Source organism: Ascidia mentula, chromosome 3, assembly GCF_947561715.1.
Source record: "Ascidia mentula chromosome 3, kaAscMent1.1, whole genome shotgun sequence".
NCBI lineage: Eukaryota > Metazoa > Chordata > Ascidiacea > Phlebobranchia > Ascidiidae > Ascidia > Ascidia mentula.
The window spans coordinates 9087310-9112150 of NC_138568.1; the positions used below are offsets into that span (position 1 = coordinate 9087310).

The window sequence follows — 24841 nt, forward strand, 5'->3', positions numbered from 1 at the left end:
GGATTAAACCTAAAATGCACGACCTTGTCTCAGGACAAGACGGTTTTATGTCCTGTCCACGGTTCCTCGTACTCCTCGTCGCCATCTAGCGGTGCAACAGATCACCTCAGATCGCTCGCTGTCTTTCGTAAGGTCTACGTCCAACGGCAGGAAACGAAACAAATCGCCAGTATTATGCAGCAGGGCGAACTTACGCAAGGTACGTGTTTCTTGTTATTATTAATACTGTAGCTTTTAAGTACGTGTCTTTCTAAGGTTGTATTTGTAGACAGTACATTTATTTTCGCATCCCTTTTACCGATACATAGAAGTAACGAAATATTTATATAACCTGCATCCTCGAATCCCCTAGGAACATATTTTGTACCCCTGTTTTTTTTTCAGTTTTGCGTTTTCCCAAAAGTAACATGACATACTTGCATTGAGACAGTAGAACTGTTGCACTTTCTATATAAGCTGCAATGGTTGTATGTTTAATTTTAAATTGCTCTTTGTTTATTTTTTCCATTAACAATGTACTTATGCTGTATGTGTTATATCAGTGGTCGATTTCTCATTGCAGGTGAGAAGAATTACATATTGCGCGTTGGCGCCCTCATGTTTCACGCCGTAGGACAGCTCTCCACCCACCAGATGTCGCAGTTTCACAGCAAGACTGCAATCTACCCAGTCGGCTACAAAGCTACTCGCATTTACTGGAGCAGCAACGTAAGTTTCAACACTCGTGACTCCATGTGAAGTATAGATTGCTTAAAAATGCTCTGGGGACTCCTTTCTTCTATAATTAAACCATTTTGGTGGTTGTTTGCAGAACACTCGCAAGCGGTGCAAATACATGTGTATGATCACTGAAAAGGAATTGAAGCCGTATTTCACAACCAGATACCAGGCTGTAGCTTCAAGATCGAAGACAGACGTCAGCATGCAAGGCCAATGGGTCGAGTTGGCCGGTGATAATGTCAATGGTATGTGGAACACGTTTTGTTAATGAAATTGTAAAGATTTTTGGACGCCTAATACCGAACTACCTCAAATCAACTTCATGTAATAGATTTTGGTTGTGTGTATGATCGTTATTAGTACAAATAACTAACTGTGTATGAACCGTATCAGAGGTCTGGGAAGCTTTTACAAATATTTTGCCAAAAAAAATTTACGTAATTTTGTTCTTGCACTGTACGTGCGTTATATTAATGAACTGTTTCATACAGAGCAATGGTTGGAACTCTTGCAGCAGCTTGTGAACATCCGCGCCCAACATAAGATGCTCAAACTCTTCCCCGCTTACATTAATGGTGAAAACATCTTCGGTCTCACTTCCCCTGTCGTCTGCAGGATCCTTGAATCGGTAGGATTGCTTTACACGATTTCGACCATTTAAAATCGCCCAGGGCATAACGGGTTTCCAAATTTTACTTTAAAAATGTTTACTCTTCCGGTTTGAATAAATTGCGTTGCTCTGCCCTTTCAGCTTCCCAACATCGAACTTTGCGCCACCTACAAGTTCCGCTTCGGGAGATCCCCACTTTTGGAACTACCGCTCGCCATTAATCCTACGGGTTGCGCGAGAACCGAACCACACATCAAACAAAGCCGAAAGAAGTAAGTAACAATTTATTTGAAGTAAGTGACGTTTGTGAAGTGAAAACAGATTGTGCGAATTCACTTCTTGTGAAGCGACCGATGATATTGGGCAACAGTAGAGTTGTAGTGCAGTAAAGGCATATTTAGAACAGAGCTTAGATAACAAGTCTCGAAGAATCTTATATTCTGATGTATCGGTCATTATAATAACTCTCACCGTTCGCAATGTTATATTGAGGAAGGCTGGAGCTGTTCTAACCAAAACGTTTGAGTATGTGATTCTTCTAAGAGCAAAGCTAATTTCAGTTTAGAAAAGGAAAAAAGTATGCAGTCCATGTAGCGCAGAATCTAAGCTACAGCAACAGCAGTTATTAAAGCTGAGCACTAGAGTAAGTTGCAGTGTTGTGTTACAGAACTAGATGTGGAGGTACTTGTCCGTTCTATGGCAAACCAACGAGCTTGGTGGAGCCCATTGAGGACCTTTGGTTTAGAAACGGGTATCAGACCCAGGACAGGCAGGTGCAAGCTTGTCAAGTATCTATCACATTACTTTATTGGCGAATTTACCTGCGGAAATGTAAGCTCTCTTCGAGAAATGGTTTACGTATGACCGTTACTCGTTTATATATAGTTAAGAGTTGTCACAAAGGCAGAATGTCTGACGAAACGCAAAATCAGTGCAATGCGTAATTTTTCAAATAATTAAAAAGCACGTAGATCCATCATCGCCCAAACACCCGCGCCACGATATTATTCTTTCTCTTGTAGATGATAGCGTTTTTTATCCATCGTATTCAACATGTTGTTCATTAATACGATATCGTATACCTATACTTACCAACACCCATAGTGCATGCGGTGTACGACTCTTTTGATTACATTTTTCCGTTCGTAGGCCCCACACATTGATCAGCAACCTCATAAGCGAGTATTACGAATCCACCGGTATTGGGGATGCGTCATCTTCGTTGTACGGGAAGCACTTCGTTCACTCCAAGTCGTCACAGTACCGACGCATGAAGCAGGATTGGAGAAGCAATGTTTACCTTGCGCGCTCAAGAATACAGGTACGACGATTTTTGTGTTTCGTAAATTGATGTTGCAACGAGAGCACTTTGTTTATTCCAATTAGACTGAGGTGAAATGTGCGAAAATTAAAAGAAATGTAACCACGTTTCTGTAGGTTACGATCGGTTCACACACGTTATCAAACATTCGGTTCATAATCTGTTAAACAAAATCAAAAGATATATTCTGAATATTCTTACAATTTGATTGTCCTGCCGATTGCGAACATTACCTTGATACCCCTTTTCACGCATTAAATCAGCGATGTTTAAAACAAATCTCACAAACTTTCCTCTCTCTAATACTGCAGGGCTTGGGATTATTTGCGGCTCGTGACATCGAACCAGGTACAATGGTGATCGAATACATCGGCGACATAATCCGTTCCGAGGTGGCTGAGAAGCGAGAGAAGCAATATGAAGCCGCAAACCGGGGAGTTTACATGTTCCGCCTTGATTCAGATTACATTGTCGACGCCACAGTGTCCGGGGGCCCAGCCAGGTTGTAACCGTGTGTATAAATAATGCTTGCACAGTGTCGTATTATGTGGTACAATATGCACGTTACCAAAGACTTGTTTATAATGTATATTTTACAAACTGTCTAATCAAAGGCTGGACTGTAGCTTTCCTCAGCCATACATTCAGTCATATACCAAGTTATTTTTAACTGACTATGGATTCAAGTACACTTAAAACAATAAGGTGAAATGTAAACGTTGAGCTTTGAACTTGTCAGGTACATAAACCATTCGTGCAACCCGAACTGTGTGGCGGAGGTCGTGAATTTCGAGAAGGAAAAGAAGATTATGATTATTTCCAACCGCCACATTCTACGAGGAGAAGAGGTTCGTTAAATTATTCCTGCAACCAATCGTTTTGTTTCGCGTAAAACTCCTAACTGGGAGCAACGATGTTATAATATTATAGGCGAGACATATTGCAGTCTACAGGCCAAATCTTCCTGCGTGGGTTTTTCAATCTAGCCCGCCAGGGTTTCGTATAAATTGGTGTCGTCTAAGAACAATGTTCATGCAGTTTATTGCAATTTTATCGCATTTTTTTGCTACGTTAATAATTGTGAATAGTTCAATTCATCAGCTTTGTCTACTTGGTTCTCGTATGGGTCATTGGTCCTCCTGTCAAATTTTTGATAAATTTGACCAGTTGATTTTATACCTTTTGTTGGCATGTATGTTTCAATAAGATCAAAGTAACCATGTTTTCCTGTTTGCTCCAGCTCAACTATGACTACAAATTCGACTTCGAAGACGAGGGCAACAAAATCCCCTGTCTCTGCGGCGCCATCAACTGTCGAAAGTGGATGAATTAGCTTGCCGCCCGTGGTCGCCATTTTGTTGCGTTTTGCAATCACATTTTTAGCGTAAAGTTTCGCCTGAATGTACATATATCGTTCTGCTTGCATGTGTTTCACCGGCACTCAAAAATACCGCTTTTGTTTGTACACAGCACTTCGCGTTGTCTGTTACAACTTTATGTACATAATACCGTTTATAAAACCAGCAAGTTGCTGTTCCATTTCGTGTGTTCGGAATATTTCTGTTGTTGTCAATCATCATTGCCGTTCGTTGAAGCCCTTGACCGGGAGCTTCGTCCGGCTTTTCACAAATTCTGAGGTGCAACAATAATGTTTTTGTTTCTCTGTCGACTTTTTGTAAATAGCCTCGCACGAAGGATTAAATATCAGTCTTAAAAATGTTGGATTTAAGTGTTGTGTAGGCAGGTGTTACCAAACAAGATACTTTTTGCCAGACCTGGGAAAACTTAGACGACGCATGAAAAGAAAACAAGTTTAGTGCGCGTTGCAAAAATGCTACCTTGACTGATTGCTTTAGGGCAGTGGTTCCCAACCTGGGGGTCGCGACAGATATGTGATGTTTTTATAACTTGTTACAACACATAGGCTACAACTAGTTGGGCCTACTATCGCTTTGTCTTGTCAGGGACGATAAGCAGTACGCTATGTGCCACTAACATTGTGCACAGGCATTGTCCTTTGAAACATCACAGCAGTTATTGTCATCAACAATGAAAGTATCAAAAAGCAGTTTAGGGCGTTCAGTTGTAAGTACCAGTGAGATATCAAGGTGCAGTGTTTTTCTTTAACTCTGGTCAAGGAGAAGAAGCGTTAATATGTTGAAGAATATTTGAAGTTTGGATTTACCCGCATAATCTGCACTTGCACTGAAAAGCCTCCGTGTGTCTTGTGCAACGTGGTGCAGTGCTGAATCAAGCCGTCTAAATTAAACCGCCATTTACACACCATGCACCCTCAACACGTGAAAAAAAGATTAGGAATTCTTCAAACGTCATGAAGCCGGTTTGAAATGTCAGAGATTTGACTTGGGAGGTAGTTTTCAGATTTTAGCGTTGTCAAATACTCAACCACGGATTTCAAACTTGGCTATGAAGTTGCAAGTCAGCCGTCTTATGGAGCAAAGTGATTGCCAATAAATGATATACTGTAAAATGCACTTTAATTGATATTGCTGTTGGGAAAAAAATGGTAGGTGGGGTCGCAAGTTAGTTTAACTCAATATAGGGGGTCACCAACCACAAAAGGTTGGGAACCACTGCTTTAGGGCCTGTCCTGAACCATTACGGCAGGCGAGAAGGGCATTTCCCACCTACAAAACTTAAATTCAAGGTGTACCACACAATAAGATATTTATTTATTTGTCAAGGTAGACCAAAATTTTCTCACCTGACAAGTGACAGATCGATCCCTGATCACAAATTTTGACAAAACTGACATTTCCATTTGATGATAATGAAAATGTAAGCTTACAAGACCAGACGCAGTAAACATTACCTGGATTTAGGTGGTCTGGATCAAAATTATTCTGCAGGCACGGAATGATTTATGACGTAACACTAGTACACTAAGCAGTTTGTTTGTTATTGTTGATTTTACGGAATTTGGTGGCTTACAAACAGCTATTGGTTAACTGTTTGCTGTTTCGTAATGCATTAGTTATTTATAGAACTGGACATGTGATGCATATAGGTCCAACTAAATTCATTGCTGTTTTCCAAACCGATTGAGTTACTCTGGAATTTATAGTTGTTGTTTGGCTGAGGAAATGGCAATGATTTGTTTCAAATTCTTGCTTTGTATGCAGATTTATTTGATTGGTACACAGAAAATCAAAAACAGGTTTTTGTCAATATGGCAGACCTGCAGGCCTATGTGGCTGAGCAGAAGAAAGGTAAGGGAAGTTTTCTTGGCAAATCTTCTTCGGCCGCTTCAGAAAGTGACTCTGACTCAGCTGGACTCTTGTCCTGGATGCCATCTTCAGTAAATATTTCTATGCCAAAGGTGTTTGGTGGTGAAGCAAATAATAAATCATCGGACTCAACATGGTTCAGTGAGGCCAAAAAAGATCCCATGTGTCCCGCATTGGTAATTAATTTTTTTCTGACAACGATTTATAACCATTTGTGAAGTGTTGTTTGGCCTGAAATTTCAATACATACAAACAGCCCACCAATCTGTGTATTGCTCTAAGTGTACACTTATCCAATTGTTTAGTTCGGTCTCAATTATTAGTTAATAGTTAAAGTTTTTACAATCGCTTTATTTTTCAGTCAAGGACACAGCGGTTGATTGGGTTCGCATGTTGCATTTGTGGAGGAATATTTTGTTTTAGTCTTGCCAGTTTGTATGTTCCTGTACTTTTATTGAAAGCACGTAAATTTGCCCTGCTGTACAGTTTAGGAAGCTTGTTTATGATAAACAGGTAGGAATAATTTTAAGAATGTAACATATCTATATGTGTACTACTTTAAAAACAAACATCCAACGAAAAAACTTTTTGCTAGTTTTTCATTTTTATGGGGTCCATGGAATCACGCAAAACATCTCATGACAAAGGAACGATTGCCTTTTACCACAGCATACTTTGGATCATTGTTTGCTACCTTGTATTTTGCCATGTGGCTAAGAAGCACTTTGTTTACCTCTATTGCTGCTATTGTCCAGATAGTAGCTTTATTATGGTAAGCCCTACACGCAAAAGTTACACTATGTCATATTTAGACCATACTGTGTCAAGGTGGTTGTGTTGTGAATACATTTTTGCACTTTATGATACAGAATTCGAAGTTTGGGAGAAAAAAGTGACTGTGCTGTTAACATCAAGCATTTTTATTTTTCAGGTACCTTGTGAGCTACATCCCTGGTGGACAAACTGGGCTCTCATTCATATCAAGACTATTTACAAGTGCTGTCACAAGGACAGTAAGCAAATCAATGCCTGTTTGAACATGTGTCGACTTTTTAACAGTATTTAGTGCTGAAAAGTTGTTTGTCAGTGTCCTTAAACAAACTTAACAGGTGCTTAAGTGTGATATCAGCTTAACTTTTATTTTTGTGCAATCGTTCCTCTTATTTGTTTGTTTACATCTGGTAAAAATGTACGCTTGACTGTTTTTTTGCTTTTACTCAGAAAATTTTCTTTATTATTACAATTTTGCCATGGTATGTAAAGGGACATTTACATAGTTTTCATTACTCTTCCTACTTACCACATGAAGTGATTCTTTTTCCAACTATTTGCATATTTATAATAAATGTAGTTAAATGTATGAACATGTGTGGGCGTCAGTTATTGAGAACAGGAGAAAAAGCACAGGTTGTTACCCTGACACGAAAAACATCAAAATGACCCCAACAATATTTATGTAATGATATTTACATCAACTTATCTGGTCACCTAAAAATTGTGATTCTATCTTTCATTGTTGTTGTTGCTGCTAGCTTGTGTAAAACATAGATGGGTGATTAGTTCTTGGTTAAAGTTTTATATTAGGAGAAACGATAGCGGTGTTTGATGACAGTTAAATAGATATACGTTTGTCACGTGAAGAGATAAGGTGCTTTCGTTTTAATGTAAATTTGTCCGATAAAGCATGATATCATTGTGTCTGGAGGTTATTGTGGGTGGATAGGTTTACAAGCTGTTTGCCACAAGAATCGCGCCAAACACAGCGATAAGAACGCAAACACATACCCCGCTCTTCTGTCATTGTGCCTTTAAAAGGTTTACAGCGGTGAATTCTAGCCCAAAGTTTATCTTTTTCGACTTCTAGAGGGATTATTATTTCTTGGGCGATGTCAAAAAACAGCCCACGATGAAATGAAGGTGATTTAAACTCGATACATCAGATCAACGTCACTTTCTCCAACTATCCTTTGGCGCCAAGCTGTTTGACCATTGGCAAATCACTGATGTTTGCATGACCTTCTAAATTTAAAACTGTTAAAAAGCACAAATACCTTATTTATCCATATTAGAACACATGTAAATGTTAAAATAATCATTAGCGATTCAAATAGATGTCAATTTATTTCCGTGGATGGCAGTCAGGTTGCTTAAAATTTTCGAATGAAACGGACCGAAATTAAAATGAAAGGGCTCAAGTTTTGTTCCATGGTGGACTTAAAGAAAGCCTTTATTATATAACATTGCTGATGAAAATAAACGTTTCGTTTGCCATCCGGCGAGACTTCTTCGGGGTTATGTCAACAGTGAAGCATCACGCGCATAAAACACTAAAAACGCAGGAAAAACGCAAGAAAAACACAAGGAAAAAGGAATATGTCACATGTGTGGTACGATTGTGACCAGGGGCCTTGACAGAAAGATGGTGCAGGTGCATTAATTTTTTTGGCGAATTTAGCTATACGGTTGCATTGTATATATCCACTAACACAGCCTGCCTGACAATACATACGGCTGTGTTTATCAATACAAGCATTTTGCGGTTGTTTTGGGAAAACAGTGGCAAACGTAACTGACAACGCACAATGCATAATCACAACACATCGACGCAAACAAACCGTTTTGCGAATATTTGTTGACCAGACAGACGATTATCACTTAATCGCAACTCTCAAACCATATAAACTTACTTACGTACAAGAGAATGCGAGCTAAACACAAAACCGACGAACTGTTCCACGAAGTTCGACGACGCAACGCAGTCGTAGATTACACAGATTATGAGGCTAAGATATGTTTGCAAACATGCAAAGAATGAGGCAGCTTTCTTTAAACACAGCGGAATGTATTTTGACAAGCATAAATGTCATCCAATAATTCGTTTTTTGAAGGTATAAGGTCTGACTGCCAACATGGTTATCTTAAAATTTTTGCATGTCAAACTTGTTATTATTTACATATTATGACGTTACTTAAGAGATGTCCACTGCTGAGTTCGCCCGCAGCATTTGAGTATATCTTAATTTTTATCCAAACCTCCAGACAGCTTTTATCGGTGAATAGTTTTTGGTAACATAGGTAAAACCGGACAGACTGTAACTTCAGGCAGCCATGACAGTGTCCGAAAACGAATCGCTAAACTAACCATTAATGTGCATCAAAAATGCATTGTTTTCTATCATTAAAATTTCACCTTTGAAAAATTAGGTTTGATTTGTTTCTGGGTGGTACTTCGCAGCGCGAAAATTCCGTATTTTGTAGTTATTTGGTAGGACTTTCTACAACAATTATCTAAGTAAAATAAGGATATGAAAAAAGAATGATTTAGCTACAAATGTTAGCTATAAATGACATAGCTGAGCCCATTTTATCCACTAATTTGCTTTTACAAATTTGTATGGTGGTTACTGTGATATGGCATGCGAAAGCGTTAAAAATACGTACGTTATACTAGTTTAGAACTGTCTTTGCCGAGTCCTTTTAGCAATTAACTAAATAAATCTTGTAAGACCCCCGGTAACTTATATCTTTGGTAAAAAAAACGCATAAACTATGTTGTCATTCTTAGCCGGGTAAAGGAAATTTTTCTTTTTCATCTTTTTTTTGCCAACACATGGACATTTGTAAGTTTCCTTTCAATTTCATGTTAAAAAGAAACTTGTAAAATATACCCTAGGCAAGAAAGGCCGCTGACTGTGGCCACACGAAAAGGCGTGACGTAACATGTAGACTTTGTGGGAAGAGCGTCTTGAAAACCGCACATAATAAAATGGCGGCTTGCGCGACTGCGAAAGTACCTCATGAGAAGAAGTTTTTGGCGGTTTCTTCGTGATTGTCGTCGTTTAAAAAGTAACGCATCCCAAGGAACCAAGTTCAGTGTGATGTGATGGGTACTTTGACGACGTTGTCATTTCACAGCCCTCACGCGTTGATTTTATGATAAGACAGTAATTGTTTAACGGTATACCCAGCAAAACTGAAACACTTTTTGACACGAGGTTATTTATATTGTAATTTTGAAAAACATTCAGTCGGAAATATGAACATTTCTCGGTTATTTGGACTTTCAGGTAAGTGTTTTTTTTGCAAATTCGCAATCCAAAGCTTTGAGATTTTTAAAGCGAGACGTTTTGTAATTCATTTTATAAATCTGTTGCTATTTATTATTTCAAAAATTTACTGTTTAAAATTTGTCTGTACATAAAATTGTGCGATTGTAGGTTAAGTTGTAAATAACAGCAAACTCTCAAATGTTCGCGCAGTTTTGGCCGCAATCAACGTATGCTCAATGGCCATGATGTTCCCACGGGGTTTGAACTCATATTCAGGAATCAATTTTCTTTTCGGTTCCTGTTCAGTTCCCGAATATTACCAGGGCGCCACGCAGTGTCGTAGGACCTTCTTCGACTCCGTTAGAGTGGAACGCGCCAAATCGGAAAATTGCAGGTTTGTTGAAACGAAATGTTTAATTCGAGAAAAACCTTCTTACAAGTGCAAATTTGAAAACAAAATTAAAACTTTTTATTTTTTACGGCCTTCTCGAAAATGTGATTTCTACCCGAAGCTGTATGCCTAGTCATATAACTATGACGAATTGTTTAAAAACGTGCATAATATCCACTTATATTAAATTGAGTTGCAGCAATAAAACGTCTAAATTGTAAAAATCAATCGACTTTTTCGGGAAAAGAAATTGTACAGATTGCGATCAACATTTCGATCAGCAAGAATCTGATGTTCGTAGGTGAAATCAATAAAAAAAACATTCGACTTTTACGTTTTTGCAACCAAAAATTTATGTAAAAGAAAACACTCAACATATTGCCTTTGCGAATCAAATAGATTTATTGTTGTTCTGCTCAATGTAAGCAGCAGATTTTGTTTTCTTAAGCGGACCTAATTTTATATGCAGCTCTGCTGTGTTCATTGGACAAAGTCATTGTACATATTCTCAGCTTGGCCAAGTTTTAGGTAATATTTCCAAAGCATAATATTAGCCAAAATATTTCCAAACTTGACGGTTTGCGGTCGATGATTTACGCTAGGATGCTGAAATCGCAGCCCTTGGCAATAAAACAACGAGATTTGCTTACGCTTTTGTCCGCACAACATAATCTCGCCATTGTTCCAAAACCAGGGATGCCTTTGGGCGCAAGAATTAAACGCCGCGAATTGGGCGATTGAAGGAACTCGAGCAGGATTGTGCACAATTATTGGGCTGTGTAAACAAACGCGGGGTCAATTTGCCGAAACAAAACCGAGAGTTCATTGTTTTAAGGCGTCCGAGATAGAAATCATATGTTTTTGTTGCAATTTTCACAAGTGCGCGGCTGAGTTACCTTCTCGCTGTTATGATAATGGTCTCAAAATTGCCTAAAAATGGACCTCATGCGATTGTTTCTAAAGCAAGTATTTGGGTTTTTCGCGTGGGCGGAAACTCATTGCTTGACCTTGACAGAAAAGAAGCAATATTTAGGAAATCATATTATGTTTACAGTAATGATCGAATGCAATTATTTAAATGTCTAAAGTGAAACTCGATTGCTTTACAACTTTGTTCCAAAAGCTTTGCGCGTACGTCTTACTGGCAATTAAACTCTTTACGTGTGAAATAAATCGAGATTATAAATAGATTCAAGTCGTCATGTTATATGTTTTTGTTTAAACAAACTTAACTATGAACACCGATAGTAAAGTAATCATTGGTCTTAATTGCTACATGTTTTCATTTTGCTTTATCTTGACATTCATCCTTCAAACAGCGAACAAAACCAACAAAACAATCAACGTTGGCGTTACGCGCGCGTAACTCAAACAAACAACACCACCAGAGCAGTCTTATCGTATTGCGCTAAAAGCTACAATGTAACAAACAACCAATGCTGGTGCGATCAAAAACAAACGACAGCCATATCGCCCCTGGCCAAATGTCGCCTTCAGCCTTACCATTGTTCCATCACAAGTTCAGAACAATGGCGCTCGCGCGTTTCCAGGAAAGAGCACTGAAAGCGTCGACCGTCGCTTATCTTATCGCATCTTACGATCGGTTTAAGTTCCCCATGCCGGGGTGCATTACCACGTACTTCTGCATCCTTGCTGGATTCAGACCCGTTGAGGCGATTGCTAGCTGACGCTCGTTGTTGTATTTGTTTTCCTCACAAGATTGCGGTCTGTGATCCACGACGATTGAAGGCGGTGTTTTGTCGGCGCGAGTGTTTGCGTAAAAATCCTAGATCGCAAGTTTGTGTGTGTTTTGTTGGTGTTTATTGCCACACTTCTAGCGCGACACCGAAATCCCCTACTAATAACCACGATTTCATCGAAAATTTCAGTCAAAAGTTTTGTTGTTAGCAAGAGAGCAAATTTTGTTGGTCTCCCCATTGTAATCGAGATTATTTTGCAAAACTGGACTGGGGAGAAATTGAAAGCCATCCAATAAAAAATAATAGCTTTTCAAATGTCACAATTAGGTATATCTTTACTCTAAAAAAAGTACCTCCCAAGGTAAAGTTTAATATCGACGCCAACACGTGGCATGAATGGGCCATTATGCGACTCCCGCCAGTGGCATGTCACTCTCCACTGCGGTTGCAACGCATGTCACATGTCACAGGATAGGCGCGTGCACGTGGTAACAGCTTATAATTAGAATCCTCTGTAATGCGCTTCCGTAGCGACGGATAGAGGACACTTTGTTTGGAAAGGCTGCGTCCTCCAAATTTCAATCGAAGTTTCAGACGGTTTGTGCTGATTGCAGTTGAACGAGTTGTTATGCAGGTGTTCATCATGCGTTGAAAGAATGAAATGCGTTGTTAATTCATAAACTGTCCGAACAGCACTCCCTACACCGCACAGGAATTTGTATGTAAGAAACATATGCACATTAAAACATTACCTGTACTTGCCCGATATGGGAACACATTCTGCGGCATGACTTATACAGCATTAACACACAAAACAATGAAATGTAAATTTTACTTAAAAAACAAGCTTCTTCGAGTGTTTGTGCAATTGACTTGATCCAAAGATAAATGACGTCACTTCGATGGAAATTAAGATTTTAAATCGAGTTTTACCGCGATATCAAATTTAATACACGAGTTGCGAGATTAAAATTTAGATTGCATCGTGTTTATATAAGATTGAAACCAACCAGTGCCTTTCGCTTTTCATTTCCTTTTATCACTCTTAATGTAAACATACACATGCTTTCTACGTAACCACGTGGTAAAACAATGACGTATGTCGATGACTTACCATCGTTTCTCAACATTGGTTTTAGTCAGCACATACGTTCAAAATAGAACTTTTGATTAGAACTTTTTTAATAATCGATACTTTCCGTACTTTGTGGGTTCTGTGCCAGTTGCGTGTCGACGACCAATGTAAAAATCTAAAACTTCATAGTTGCGTGAAACATTATATATTCTATAAAGCTGCCATATGTATGAAACTCAACACCCTTCAAATCCAACACAACCTTCTTAAACAAGCCAAAGCCACAAAAACGTAAAGCGCTTTTTAACTTGTGTTCTACGAGATTGCATCAAGTCAATTTCACGGTTACGGCTTTTTAAACAACGTTCTTGGTATGTTAAGGGCGCAAAAACAGGCTCTTGTCGATATTTGTATTAAAAGATGTGTTTTTGGCACTCGGGTTAAACATTTTCGCTCGATTTTACCGCCTCTTTGCATGTTGAGTGCATGTATATACACAAAATGTTCTGCAATTTCTTTAATTTTATACATTCTGTTTGGATAGTACACAGAGACACTAATTATTTGTTTACCTGCTTAGTTTCCATCAATCTCGCAAATCGTAAATAATGGCTTTACATAGGCAAAAATACGCATTCACTTCAACATATAATTGTGTGATTTTTTCCGCAGTTTTCTTTATCAAGAGCTCAAGGTTTGCATGTTGCACGTCTTCAACAACTGTCTGAAAAATTCTCTACTGGAGTCGTATCTCTTCGTCTATGAACAACGTGGAGAAGTGGAAAATAACTATCTGACCTTCTTAGGTAAATGGTGCTATATCATTTGCGCGACCACTGTCATTAAAGACAAATAAGCGATAAGATAAGCTGATTTGTCCAAGCAGATCCTTTAGGTTTTGTAGCATCTAAAGCTTGTTGTGTATTCCGAAATATTATTGCATAAATTTTAAAACCAATTAGTTTCTTATAAAAGATAATTATATCATTGGTTTGTTTTAACGTTGCGTAATTATAATTTCTTACAACAAGGCTCATGCAGTTAAAAAAGTCTATTATTTCTCCCTTTTGAAGATACTTTGTTTAAAATAAATATCTCATGCTCCACATCACAGAATTGGCTTTATTCTAATGGTATTACGGTAAACAACGTGTTGCATTTGTACACAGGACCAATGGACGGAAATGTCACCAATCATACTAAGTTAAATTTATTTAGCTGAAATCTTGTTCGCACATGCATGAAATGTATGCAAAATGTCAATACCATATCGCTTGCAAGTATTTAAATTATTTTAAAATTAATTTTTAAAATACACCATTTCATCTCACTTTCAGGGGATGAGAATAGATGGTGTAAGCATGGTGGAATTGGATCCCCGTCTGTCGTACACCACGGTACCAACTGCGATCCCATTTACCCTCATGTCTCTAAGGATTGCGTAGCACTTTACCAGCTTGCGTTTAACTCCAATGTGTCACAAAGGCGACTATGCAGGTACCAACATTTCTCAAGTGCTGGCATTCAGATCATATCTAGATGGATCACTGTTTCGACCTGTCTGCAGCTCACATAATTCATATAATTGGCTTCGAATTGCCAAAATGATTAGACGTTCCGCATTAAATATTATTATATGTACGTTGATATTAATATGTATTGCATTGGCTATTTTTGTGTCGAAAGTAATCAATAACACGGCTTAACGCAGTAATGTTTCATGCAATGGCGTGATAGGCAGGATCACCCCACTGAGCAGGCCACAATATACCCCGTGAAACCACTGAGCTCCTGCAGCTCAGTTGGTAGAGCGTTGGGCCTAGTGAGCCAAAGGTCGTGAATTCAAACCTCACCGGGAGCTTGATCTTTCTAATTTTTCTCCGACTTGTCAGAAAAAAGTGGCTGATCCAGCTAGGCTGTAATGCCTGGGCTACCAAGCCTGCCAACATAACAAGTCTTTATTTTTATTGAGAGCTCAGATACTGGAAAAATAATTTATCAATGTTTTAAAAAACAGCTTGATTATTGCTACAAAACCTTTTCAATAAGTAGCGGGGAGTTTATCTGACAAAGCTGGCTGGCAAGTTTTCTAATTATTCGACTTTTTACCCGATATGCTTGTTCAGAGAATACAACCGGGCCGAGCTATGTCTGTTCCGAAGTACCATCAAGCACTGTTCGTTCACCAATAGGCCGTTGTCGCAGATGATGAGGTTGCTGGTGGAAATGGAGCTTTCCTACCAACCTTACTGCCAAAACCCAATTGAACACGGCATGATGTCATACTACAACCTATCCGCATCAAGTGAGTATTTTTTATTTTCGTCCGCACAAAAAAGTCACCTAAAAGCTAAAACCTCTGGGCTTCCAAAAATCCATGGAAAAGAGAAATAGGAAACTAGTTGAAATTTTGATAGAAATTCGGAAAATGTTTTGTTATAATTCTGAGTATAAAGAGAATGGCCCATATTGCTATTAACACTGTCACGTTTAAAAGACGTTTCGGCAAAAACTTATGCCATCATCAGTTTGAATGACGCGATTGGTGTAGCTCCATCACTATAAGGAGTTGACCAGACCAATCGCGTCATTCAAACTGGTGATGGCATAAGTTTTTGCCGAAACGTCTTCTTTTAAACATGACAGTGTTAATAGCAATATGGGCCAGTCTCTTTATACTCAGAATTATGAGAAAACCCGTGAGCTGTGTTCCTATGTTTTGTTATAGTTGTTTGAGTTTCAAGGTGCATCCTGTAACATCTCATTTCCTAACAGTGTTGATCCACATAAACCTTTCCGGGCAGTAATGCCTTTAAAATTGATCAGAAACGAAAACATGTTTCAAAATAAATTGCCTGATTATCTGCAATGATTAATTGTTTTACGACTGTTTGACCAAACTGCTAAAATTAAACAAGGTATTATAACCCGCACACGAATGCCTTGATTCACTCAAATTATTTCCTGTACTTTAAACACACAACTCATCAACGGTGGCGATAACGCTTGGAAAACCACAAAATAAGTCGGAACAGCGCGATAAGACTGCTCTCAAAGAATTTTATGTCGAATGTCTTTTATTTGGCCGCAATTTCGCGATCAGCGCGATTCGTGTCATGTTACGCGTTTGATACGGCGATGACTCACAATCTAAAATGTTACAATTCCGGTCCTCTACGTCAAAATTCGGTCAGGGTCTTCTTGGTGATAGGAACGCTTTAAGGATGGGCCTGTACACTTGTTCAAGTGTGCAGGATATGTGTGAGGATCAATAAATTATTCGGCCACACCTGTGCAAATGGTGTCAGTTACATGAAGCGAAAGGGTTTGGGTTTTATAACAAAGTCATCGTTTATGAAACTGTCAGAACCTTTATCTGTGTATTCGCACAGGAGTGGAAAATTAATTGCCATTATACAAGCAACAAACACAAAAACGAACATTTTTTGACAAGTTATCAAGCGCAAATACCTTTCAAGAAAAACTAATACATTTTCTGCACAACATAGAAAGATTGATTTATTCTGTTGCGCAGTTTTGGGATGTTTTCGTCTACGTAATGGTCTTATTGTGGTGTTAATCACTTCGTACTACTTTCTGAAGCCTGTTAGAGTTTTAACAAAACATATACGCATGTATTTTTGTATAGTGGTCTGCCCGCCAAGGTCTCACGCCGACGTACTTTTCCTCGCCGACGTAAGCGACAGCACCGACGCGGGCGCATTCGAGTCCATGAAAGAACTCATCCGTAACGTTGTAGGAAAGTAAGTGTATATGAAGTAAATTAACGAGAGGTTATTGCCACGACATGCATATCCTTTCCTTTGGTGATACACGTCTTTCTGTTTCTGTGAGCAGACTGTCATATGGAATGAATGGAATTCGCGCTGGTTTTGCTCAGTTCAACGATCAGGTTACGATGTCGATTCGACTGAACAGGTAAGTGAGTTGCCAAGCTATATTGGCATATAATATATATCCTAATTATATAAAAACTGTACAGTCTTATTCTTTGTGGATTGAAATGGCGTAAATTCTAAACAGTGATTCTTAACCTTTTTTATATCTTTATTTCCAACTATAGTATTTTTTGACTGTTTTCAATATATTTGTCATACATTTTACTGTTTACGGCCGTTTGGCATGACTTATTGCCGAATCACAGAAAAAAGTTAACGTATTCAGAACGTAATATTTTTTTCCAATTACTTTTGTATATTTCGGTGCCCAGTAATTATAGCCACCTGCTACAATCCTATTATTTTCCATCGGTTAAGAACCACTGTTCCAAGAAAACGCTGTTTACTGATTTCCAAGTACAGTGTGACTTTTCTTACAGATATCCAACGGCCAAAAGTTTTCTGCGCGGTCTTAGCCGAACTACGCGAACTCGCAACGGTGACGGGTCAATTCAAAATACCGACCGCGCTTTGTCGTGGTTAGCCAACAATATTTACGATTTCGAGAGTAACCGATCTGCCGTTCGACCTTACCATACACCAGTGTGTGTTGTCATGACGACCGGGAGAAGCAGTGACGCAATAAAATCGGTCATTCAGCTTATGACCAGGAGGTAAGATTCATGCAAGTGCGCGAACATTGCATAATTAAAACGCAATACCCAAGGTTTTTACAATACCCAAGGCTCACCACACATACAACAAGTCGTAACATTAATATTACAGAAAATAACATTTATTTAATTTGAGACTTTTATATGACCGTGATCATTCAGATACATTTTGAACGTAAATCGTAACATAATTGGAAACGCTTTTACTTTTTTGTGAAACTCCACATGAACCTCAAAAGGTTTGGTATACGAAGTATATACGTAAATATACACATACAAAAGTCTCCGTCCAAATTAACAATCCAGCCATCGGTCGGCACATTTTTCGTTTTGATTTTCTTGCAACTCATGACAGGAAAGTGCACGTGATAATGATTGGACCTCACCTGCTTAACTCTACGTCGTCCTTTCACTCAATACGAACGAGAAACAGGACTTCTTACGGGCAATACTGCGGTGAAATACTTGGACAAATATGCCAGACGGACAGGTTTGTGGTGTAATCAATATGGAAGTGTTATGTAGCAAGACTTTGCTTAAAGTAAAATCGAATGAATGTGATTTTGTCAACATATTAAAAATGGCTGTTATTCCAGTATTAGTTATTCGTAACATTTCCTGGTTTTCACAAATGTTCAGCACTCAGAGATGTCACGTTCGCTACCAGTGTTTTTAAAATTTATTGCGCCTTGCATGATGTTTCAAGTAAGGGAAGGGATGTGTGATACACAAAACAAAACGTTGCAAAAATCATTGAACGTGAAGATCAGAAAACATTGAACAAAATCGGGTTCCTTTCTCATTTTGGTTGCAGTTTGCCAGTCAATTTGACACAGCGGAAACCAAGAAAAATGCTATTGACTCAAATCTTGTAATAATGGTAACCCTGTATGATACCTTTCTGTTTATTCCGACCTCCCTACAATGAACAATGAGACCTATTATAAGTAGCGCAGTTTCCTACCATTGCGAGATATCACAATGTAAGTTGCCCTACAATTGATTATTCTGCGGAAAAGGTCACGAAAGTGCCAGTGGGAGGTGAAAATTGTTACTATCGCTGCGGTATAATTGATTAACGCACATATGTAGGCAAGAATTTAAATGTGTTTGCCGGATTTTGTTTAGTAACGAGCCACTTCACATTAAACATAGTATGACTTGATTTGTTTTGAATTTCAATGGATATGTTTGCTGTGGTAATCTTGAAGTGTAGCTCTCTCCTTTTTAATGATAGAACTCTTTTTCGAATAGAGGCCTTTAATTTGGATCGACGAAAACAAACCATAAAACCAGAGAATAAGTGCAAGAAAACAAACATTCACATTTTACCACTTTAAAACGTGTGCCGACATGATTTAACGTGATACAAACAGCATCCGCAAAACAATACAGCTGGCTTTTTATATGCAGGGATTACCGACGTGGCGGGAATGACCTTGGACCGGGCTCTTATATATTCGGGGGAAACTCGCTCCTGGAAGCGATCAACCGAAACTTCTTGCGCTTTGGATTCACACACTTGCCCCTACTCTGGGTCCCCAAACCGGTGGTTCCCCTTTATCCTTCCGGATTCAACGGCCAGAGATACCCATCCAACGCCACGGAGTTTTTAGAAGAAGGTACCCGTTTTAAGTAAATCCATACAAGCTTAAAGCATTCCAAATCAGAAAGTCTAAAAATAATTTTTCTATATGTTGGATTTCGGAATTAGCATTCGGGATAAACTATTCGCCTTTGAGCAGTTTGTGTCATGTCCGGGAACTTGGGTCACATGCCAGTTTCTTTACCGAAGTGTATTTGTCATTTTTGTCATTAAACTGCACTGAAAGAATTATCAAAGCGGGAACATACTGTTTTATAAATCTTTAGGACAAACAATACAGCCCAAATAGCTTACGTGAGAATTATTTGCACAAAAATATTATTTTTCTAATTAACAACGCCTATTTTACATCAACTATGATAATTTTCTGTCATTTCAGATTTCGTTGAAGGTGAATTCTACTGATGGAAAATTGTTCAAAAATGCTAATGCAAGTTAATTTTTATTCCTTTTCTTGGAGTGTGGAAAAATATGTAACTACAGTTCTGCAAATTATTGCTCGGCCATCTTTTTTCTGTTACCTATTTTTGTTCATCTTGTTGACGTTGTTATATTTTGTAAATACATTTTTGAATGTTACTAGTTTGATTCATTTCTAAATTTTCAAACTCACCGAACCTCGTGGACCCTCTGCAAGGATTCGTCGAACACCGAAAACATACACAATAAGACAAGCAAAAATAGTAATAATGAGAATATACAGGCCTAAAACGGAATAGAAACTGAAATCAATTTAACACAATTTTAGTGAATTTGGGTTACTGTGTCCAAGAAAGTCATTTTTGTATGCAGGATATTACGTGTTTTCGTTTAACCGCAACTAGAATGCAATGGTTTTCGAGATGGGTCGGGGAGAAATGATTCAAGTCCGAGATTTTGAATTCGCATAATATTTTATAGCTGAGACGCCCGGGGTCATTACATTACTTGGTCAGATATGTTCGCTCAAAAAGTGTATTAAGCCTAGCCACAGGAAAGTCTGTTGATTGCATCACAGCACTTAAAAGCATTTTCTGAACACCAGACTCGGCCGGCGATGCGTAGCGGTCGCGGTTGTTCGCGGATATTTCGCGCGGCGTCTGAGGCGACAGGGGGATTTACACCAGCAGTGCGGTTGGAGCCAACGCGGCAGATCATTTCTATAGCGAAAACACCTTGACCCTCTTTGTGTCGTAAAATCGTTGATATTAAATTTCACTTAGTTTTTTTATGCGACAAAACAAATTGTTGTTGAAGTTTAACTTTAAAACAATCATGTACAGAGCGTTTATTTAGCACATAAGTATTATTTAGTTCGGTATCACTGTTGGAACAGAAAATGACTATGTCAGTGGCTCTGATCTAGAATGTTTATGTAAACAAACGTTTTTAAAATAGCCAAAAATAAATTAACACAAGACAATTTGCGCCACTTCCAACAATAATAATTCAATAATTAGTTTCTAGTAATTAATCACCAAACACTCAATATATAAATAAAGGTAGCTGTCATCAACTGTTCTTCGCATCGGTAAGCGATTTTGTGGGGTTGGCCATATTCGTTATACAAGGTTTGCCTGTACCCCTCGGCTGGATCTCTTGCGCTGAAACGTTTTTTCACAAATGGGGCTTACAGTGCTGTACCAAATACAGCCACATCTCATTGTTGCGAGCCTTCTTAGCAATGTAGGTATCATACAGTCGTACAAATAGCCAGTAATTTAGTGAATCACCAATAAATTTGGCTACTTCAGGACTCGGCAAGTTCTCATGGTATGCGTCCTGATATGTCTTTGGTAGTAGCGAGATATTTTGGGGACTAGGGCAATATCTATTTGTGTCTGCACGAGGGATTTCATCAAACGTACCAGTCCTATGCTTCTCGATGCGTGGTGCGGGCACATTCACAGGCACCTCCATGTATTGCGCATTTGACCTAATGTGTGGACACGAGCCCCGTACAGCATTTGACGGCAATTGTGAGCTCGTATGTTGAAAAACATTTGACAGTAACTGTGGGCGAGGGATAGAAATTGAACTACCTTTTGTTACAGACGCCAGGCTAGAATTACCGGTAGACTCTACCTCCCATGCCTCCACCTCAGCTTCAGCGAGCAAGTACATTAGTGGTTGATTGTGGCAAATTAAATATATCATTTATGACGCTCGTAGGCAACACTACTGCCAGGCAAAACGTGGTACTATGACAGAATAACAGTGTTGTGTTGCACAAACAGCTAATTTGGAGGGTCTTTCTCGGCGGTCATTGCCAGCTTTAAAATTCAATTATCTATCTTTAGCTGTGAGTGGACAAAACGACAATGCTAAACTGACAGTCAACACGGGCTCTCCCGTCACAATGCTGCAAGTAAAGATTGGCTAAAAATACATTGGTTTAGAAGGGAGTTATTTCTTAAACGCTGCGGTAAATCCTTCTGAGGGAAAATTTTACGTTTAGGCTAAGCATAAATTGGCGAACAATATAAGTACCAAGTTGTTCTTTTTGCGCCATTTGTCGGTCATTGACCGTTTTTTTAAAAGAAATGTCAGTAAAACTTTAAGCCATGCTTAGCACCAAAGACGAGAAGTTACGCTTAGGCAAAGAAAAACGTCTGGAATTAACGGCAACTAGCGCCGCGCCTGTCAACAACTTGGCTGTTGTTAGAGAATTAGAAGAACACGGTTGTAATTTGATTTGAAGTCTTTTGTTTCATGTGCTGCGGTTTTTCCCACTGACCAGACAGTAAACGCACATATCAATGCAATTTGGCTGCCAGACGCCATAGTTGCTGTTAATTCCAGACGATTTACTTCGCCAAAAACGTAAATGTTCGTTTTTAGTGCTTGGTATTTATATTTTTCGATAATTTCTGCTTTGCCTAAACAAAAAATAACAAACACAGCAACCTCTCATTCTTTTTTACTCTACAATTATCTGAACCCAGGAAATCCAGCGCAAGAATCCAGATCGGGCTTTATACGGGGTGTGTGGTTCGAGCGCACTTTCTAATGTTCATACACGCTTAGCGTTGTTCTCTACCGCCACCCGACAGTCTTTACTAGAGAATTGTAAATCAGCTAAACAAAAAAATTTCCCACAAAATAATTCACTGCAGTCTCACACACGTTTTATTAAAGAACTCCTATCTAAACCAATGCATTGAACCATGAATTTTGCTGCACAATTAACAAACTGTGGCACGTTCGCTACACAATACAAACACGTATTAGCGAACAGTCACACATATAACATGACAAACGGTATTTAACTCACCAATACTAGATACATAATAGGACCGACATCGAATCGCATTCTGTTGGTAAACCCACGATAAATCAGTCACAGCACAAGTTACCAACTTAAGTCAAATGACTGCAATTCAAAACATATATTTACATTTCACGACAAAAACAGTTTACTGCACGCGGATAAGTTACAACACGGGGCAGACATCAAGAATGCTGGCACTTTAGCCTTTCATCATACATTTGGTAGGGGAATTATGATGTATCTATTGTTGTGAATTCACATGAAAATTAACCGCCCCCCAAAAAAATTGATAATTTGCAGCTACGTTCAGTTTTTAAACACAATTTCGACGCGCGTTTTTATCGACCGTTTATCAGCCGTGTGGCAGTTGATCGTCATCTCCTTTGTCAACTGTTTGGCCAGCAGTCGGGCGTCTTCTTGAGAAACGACGTTCCGTCAAACCACAATTCAGTTTTCACCAACTTTTAGTGAATTTAGGTTACTGTGTCCAAGAAAGTCATTTTTGTATTCAGGATGTTATGTTTCTTCGTTTACCGCAACTTGAATGCAATGGTGTCCGAGATGGGTCGGGTAGAAATGACTTAAGTCCGAGATTTTGAATTCCCACAATATTTTCATAGTTAGGACGTCATACTGTTGGAACAGTAAATTACTATGTTAGTGGCTCTGATCTACAAGATTTATTTAAACAAACGTTTTTAAAATAGCAAAAACGTATTTAACACAAGACAATATCTACCAGACCACAGCGCAACAAACTCCATCCATCACACAACCGCACCTCACAAAAACAACCGGTCCTCAACGCGCACCACCGCCAGAGAACTGTCCAGCTTGCAACCGATTATTTGGCCCGTCAGCACCTCAACCAATAAGCGTACCACACGTCTGCCACGACTACTCAAGCGTACCAAATTAAACTGTGAAAAGGTGAAACAAACAACGAAACATACTAAATGTATAGAGGTAAAGCGAAAACAAAGAGACCAGCAAAGTATGCGTAAAACAACAAATTCGTTTACACAGGTTCGCACAGGTCCCCACCAGGCAACCAAGGGAATCGCAAACTGTCAAGATCACGAGGAGCAACTTGCACTTGGTAAAACATGGCCACCAAGGCAATTGGCGACTTGCCGAAGCGCAACAAGATGCGTGACTTGGACCTTCTCAACACACCGTAGTGCCCCGATCCAGTGGCACCGGGGCGAACGTGAGGTTACAACGTTTACATTAGCGGTTAACTAGGGGTAAGCGAGTTTCATCGACCGATAAAAGTTGTCGTTTGTAAAACTGATTCTTGCGCTGGCGCACCCAAAACATTAGACTGCAAAATTTACCTGTGACCAACCTCGAAAGTGGGTACGTTTATATCGTTAGCTCTCGTGTACAATTGACTGACATGGTTTGTCATTGGCAAGATGTTAGCAAACAAGCGGCGGTTTAAACTGTCAATTATATGTTTCGAATGAGCGTCCAACAAAAGACGACTTAACCGCCGAACGCTAGTCCGCAATCCGCACTTTCGCACGAATTGGGATTGTGATGTCATTGTACAATATCTCGTTGCCGCTCGACTGGTCCCGTGTTGATCACATGGTCCACGCCATTTTAGGCGACGCCAAGAGAATTTTCAAAATTCAGTCGATCAATCACAGACAACTTATGTTTTTTTTTCGGTGTATCACTTTGTACCTGAAGTTGTCACAGGACGACACACTTGGTCGCATCTCCGCCAAGTTTTGTCGAAAGTTCACAGGCGAGAAATGTGTTGATAACTTCCGATGTGTGCGCTTGAGTGCTCTACCCCAAATCAAAGCGTTGTTCGATTTAAATAGCAACGTCTTCGGGCTACAAGCGCCAGGAGCGTCCAAGATTTTACATCGAAGATTTTGCCGGCTGCACAAAAACGCACTACAATTAAGAGCCTACTGGATTTAACAAACAATCATTTTAGCCTCATCACGAATTTCCCTCGTTGTGCATCGTACTTTGCTTGTCCGATGCGTAAAGTAACCTTTACTCGTGCTGATCGTAGTACATCAACATAGGTGTTCTCTCGTCACGTGAGAAATCTATCCGGGTGGCGTGTTTCGCGTAAGGCCAACGATTTTAGAACGCTTGCAACTGTGCGGCATTAACGTGCCACCACTTCACGCTTTTACCCATTTGTGATTTGCTATGACTTTCAATCGATGATTAGTCAACGGATCTTACCCGAGCGAAGTAATAAAACGGAATGCGTAGCGGTACACATTCCTCTCAGCGTTGACGTATACCTTGGATTTTACAGCTCGCTAA

At 39.2% G+C, this 24841-nt stretch overlaps 3 protein-coding genes and 1 non-coding gene across 8 annotated transcripts in view; all 4 read left to right on the forward strand.

Annotated features, from left to right (window-relative positions):
• Window positions 1-4355, forward strand: part of LOC145895135 (histone-lysine N-methyltransferase 2C-like) — a 38917-nt gene extending 34562 nt beyond the window's left edge. For all 4 annotated transcript variants that reach the window (XM_082983898.1, XM_082983900.1, XM_082983901.1 and 1 more), the window contains exons 78-86: window positions 34-199; window positions 563-708; window positions 812-965; window positions 1212-1348; window positions 1472-1602; window positions 2480-2651; window positions 2963-3153; window positions 3391-3499; window positions 3892-4355. In XM_082983898.1, the coding sequence (XP_082840024.1) occupies window positions 34-199; window positions 563-708; window positions 812-965; window positions 1212-1348; window positions 1472-1602; window positions 2480-2651; window positions 2963-3153; window positions 3391-3499; window positions 3892-3984 (1299 nt within the window). In that variant the 3' untranslated portion in view covers window positions 3985-4355. The remainder of the gene's footprint in view (window positions 1-33; window positions 200-562; window positions 709-811; window positions 966-1211; window positions 1349-1471; window positions 1603-2479; window positions 2652-2962; window positions 3154-3390; window positions 3500-3891) is intronic.
• Window positions 4356-5762: 1407 nt separating this feature from the next.
• On the forward strand, window positions 5763-7259 carry LOC145895150 (uncharacterized). Its single transcript, XM_082983922.1, has 4 exons — window positions 5763-6075; window positions 6261-6412; window positions 6495-6671; window positions 6831-7259. Exons 1-4 carry the CDS (start codon window positions 5842-5844, stop codon window positions 6934-6936), a joined length of 669 nt encoding a protein of 222 aa, XP_082840048.1. The 5' UTR covers window positions 5763-5841; the 3' UTR covers window positions 6937-7259.
• A 2530-nt stretch (window positions 7260-9789) lies between these two features.
• LOC145895141 (uncharacterized) lies at window positions 9790-19827 on the forward strand. Of its 2 annotated transcripts, none has more exons than XM_082983912.1 (11): window positions 9790-9966; window positions 10159-10342; window positions 13787-13920; window positions 14452-14611; window positions 15241-15419; window positions 16764-16878; window positions 16973-17053; window positions 17454-17687; window positions 18043-18177; window positions 19101-19315; window positions 19673-19827. In XM_082983912.1, the coding sequence occupies exons 1-11, from the start codon at window positions 9936-9938 to the stop codon at window positions 19696-19698; spliced, it is 1494 nt and encodes a 497-aa protein (XP_082840038.1). In that variant the 5' UTR covers window positions 9790-9935; the 3' UTR covers window positions 19699-19827. The 2 variants fall into 2 exon arrangements, with proteins under 2 accessions (XP_082840038.1, XP_082840037.1); XM_082983911.1 differs by having other exon boundaries at window positions 19101-19309.
• Trnat-agu (transfer RNA threonine (anticodon AGU)) lies at window positions 14902-14975 on the forward strand. The gene has a single exon. It is a non-coding gene; the product is annotated as a tRNA-Thr (tRNA).
• Window positions 19828-24841: the final 5014 nt, after the last annotated feature.

What these genes read in the sequence shown, in the direction of transcription:
- LOC145895141 (XM_082983912.1), top strand. Translation starts at nt 9,936, where the DNA reads ATGAACATTTCTCGGTTATTTGGACTTTCAG. An exon ending in CTACAACCTATCCGCATCAA is followed by an intron (nt 15,420 to 16,763) that starts GTGAGTATTTTT and finishes ATTTTTGTATAG; the next exon opens with TGGTCTGCCCGCCAAGGTCT. An exon ending in ATTCAGCTTATGACCAGGAG is followed by an intron (nt 17,688 to 18,042) that starts GTAAGATTCATG and finishes AACTCATGACAG; the next exon opens with GAAAGTGCACGTGATAATGA.
- LOC145895150 (XM_082983922.1), top strand. Translation starts at nt 5,842, where the DNA reads ATGGCAGACCTGCAGGCCTATGTGGCTGAGCAGAAGAAAGGTAAGGGA. An exon ending in AGCTTGTTTATGATAAACAG is followed by an intron (nt 6,413 to 6,494) that starts GTAGGAATAATT and finishes ACTTTTTGCTAG; the next exon opens with TTTTTCATTTTTATGGGGTC. An exon ending in CAGATAGTAGCTTTATTATG is followed by an intron (nt 6,672 to 6,830) that starts GTAAGCCCTACA and finishes TTTATTTTTCAG; the next exon opens with GTACCTTGTGAGCTACATCC.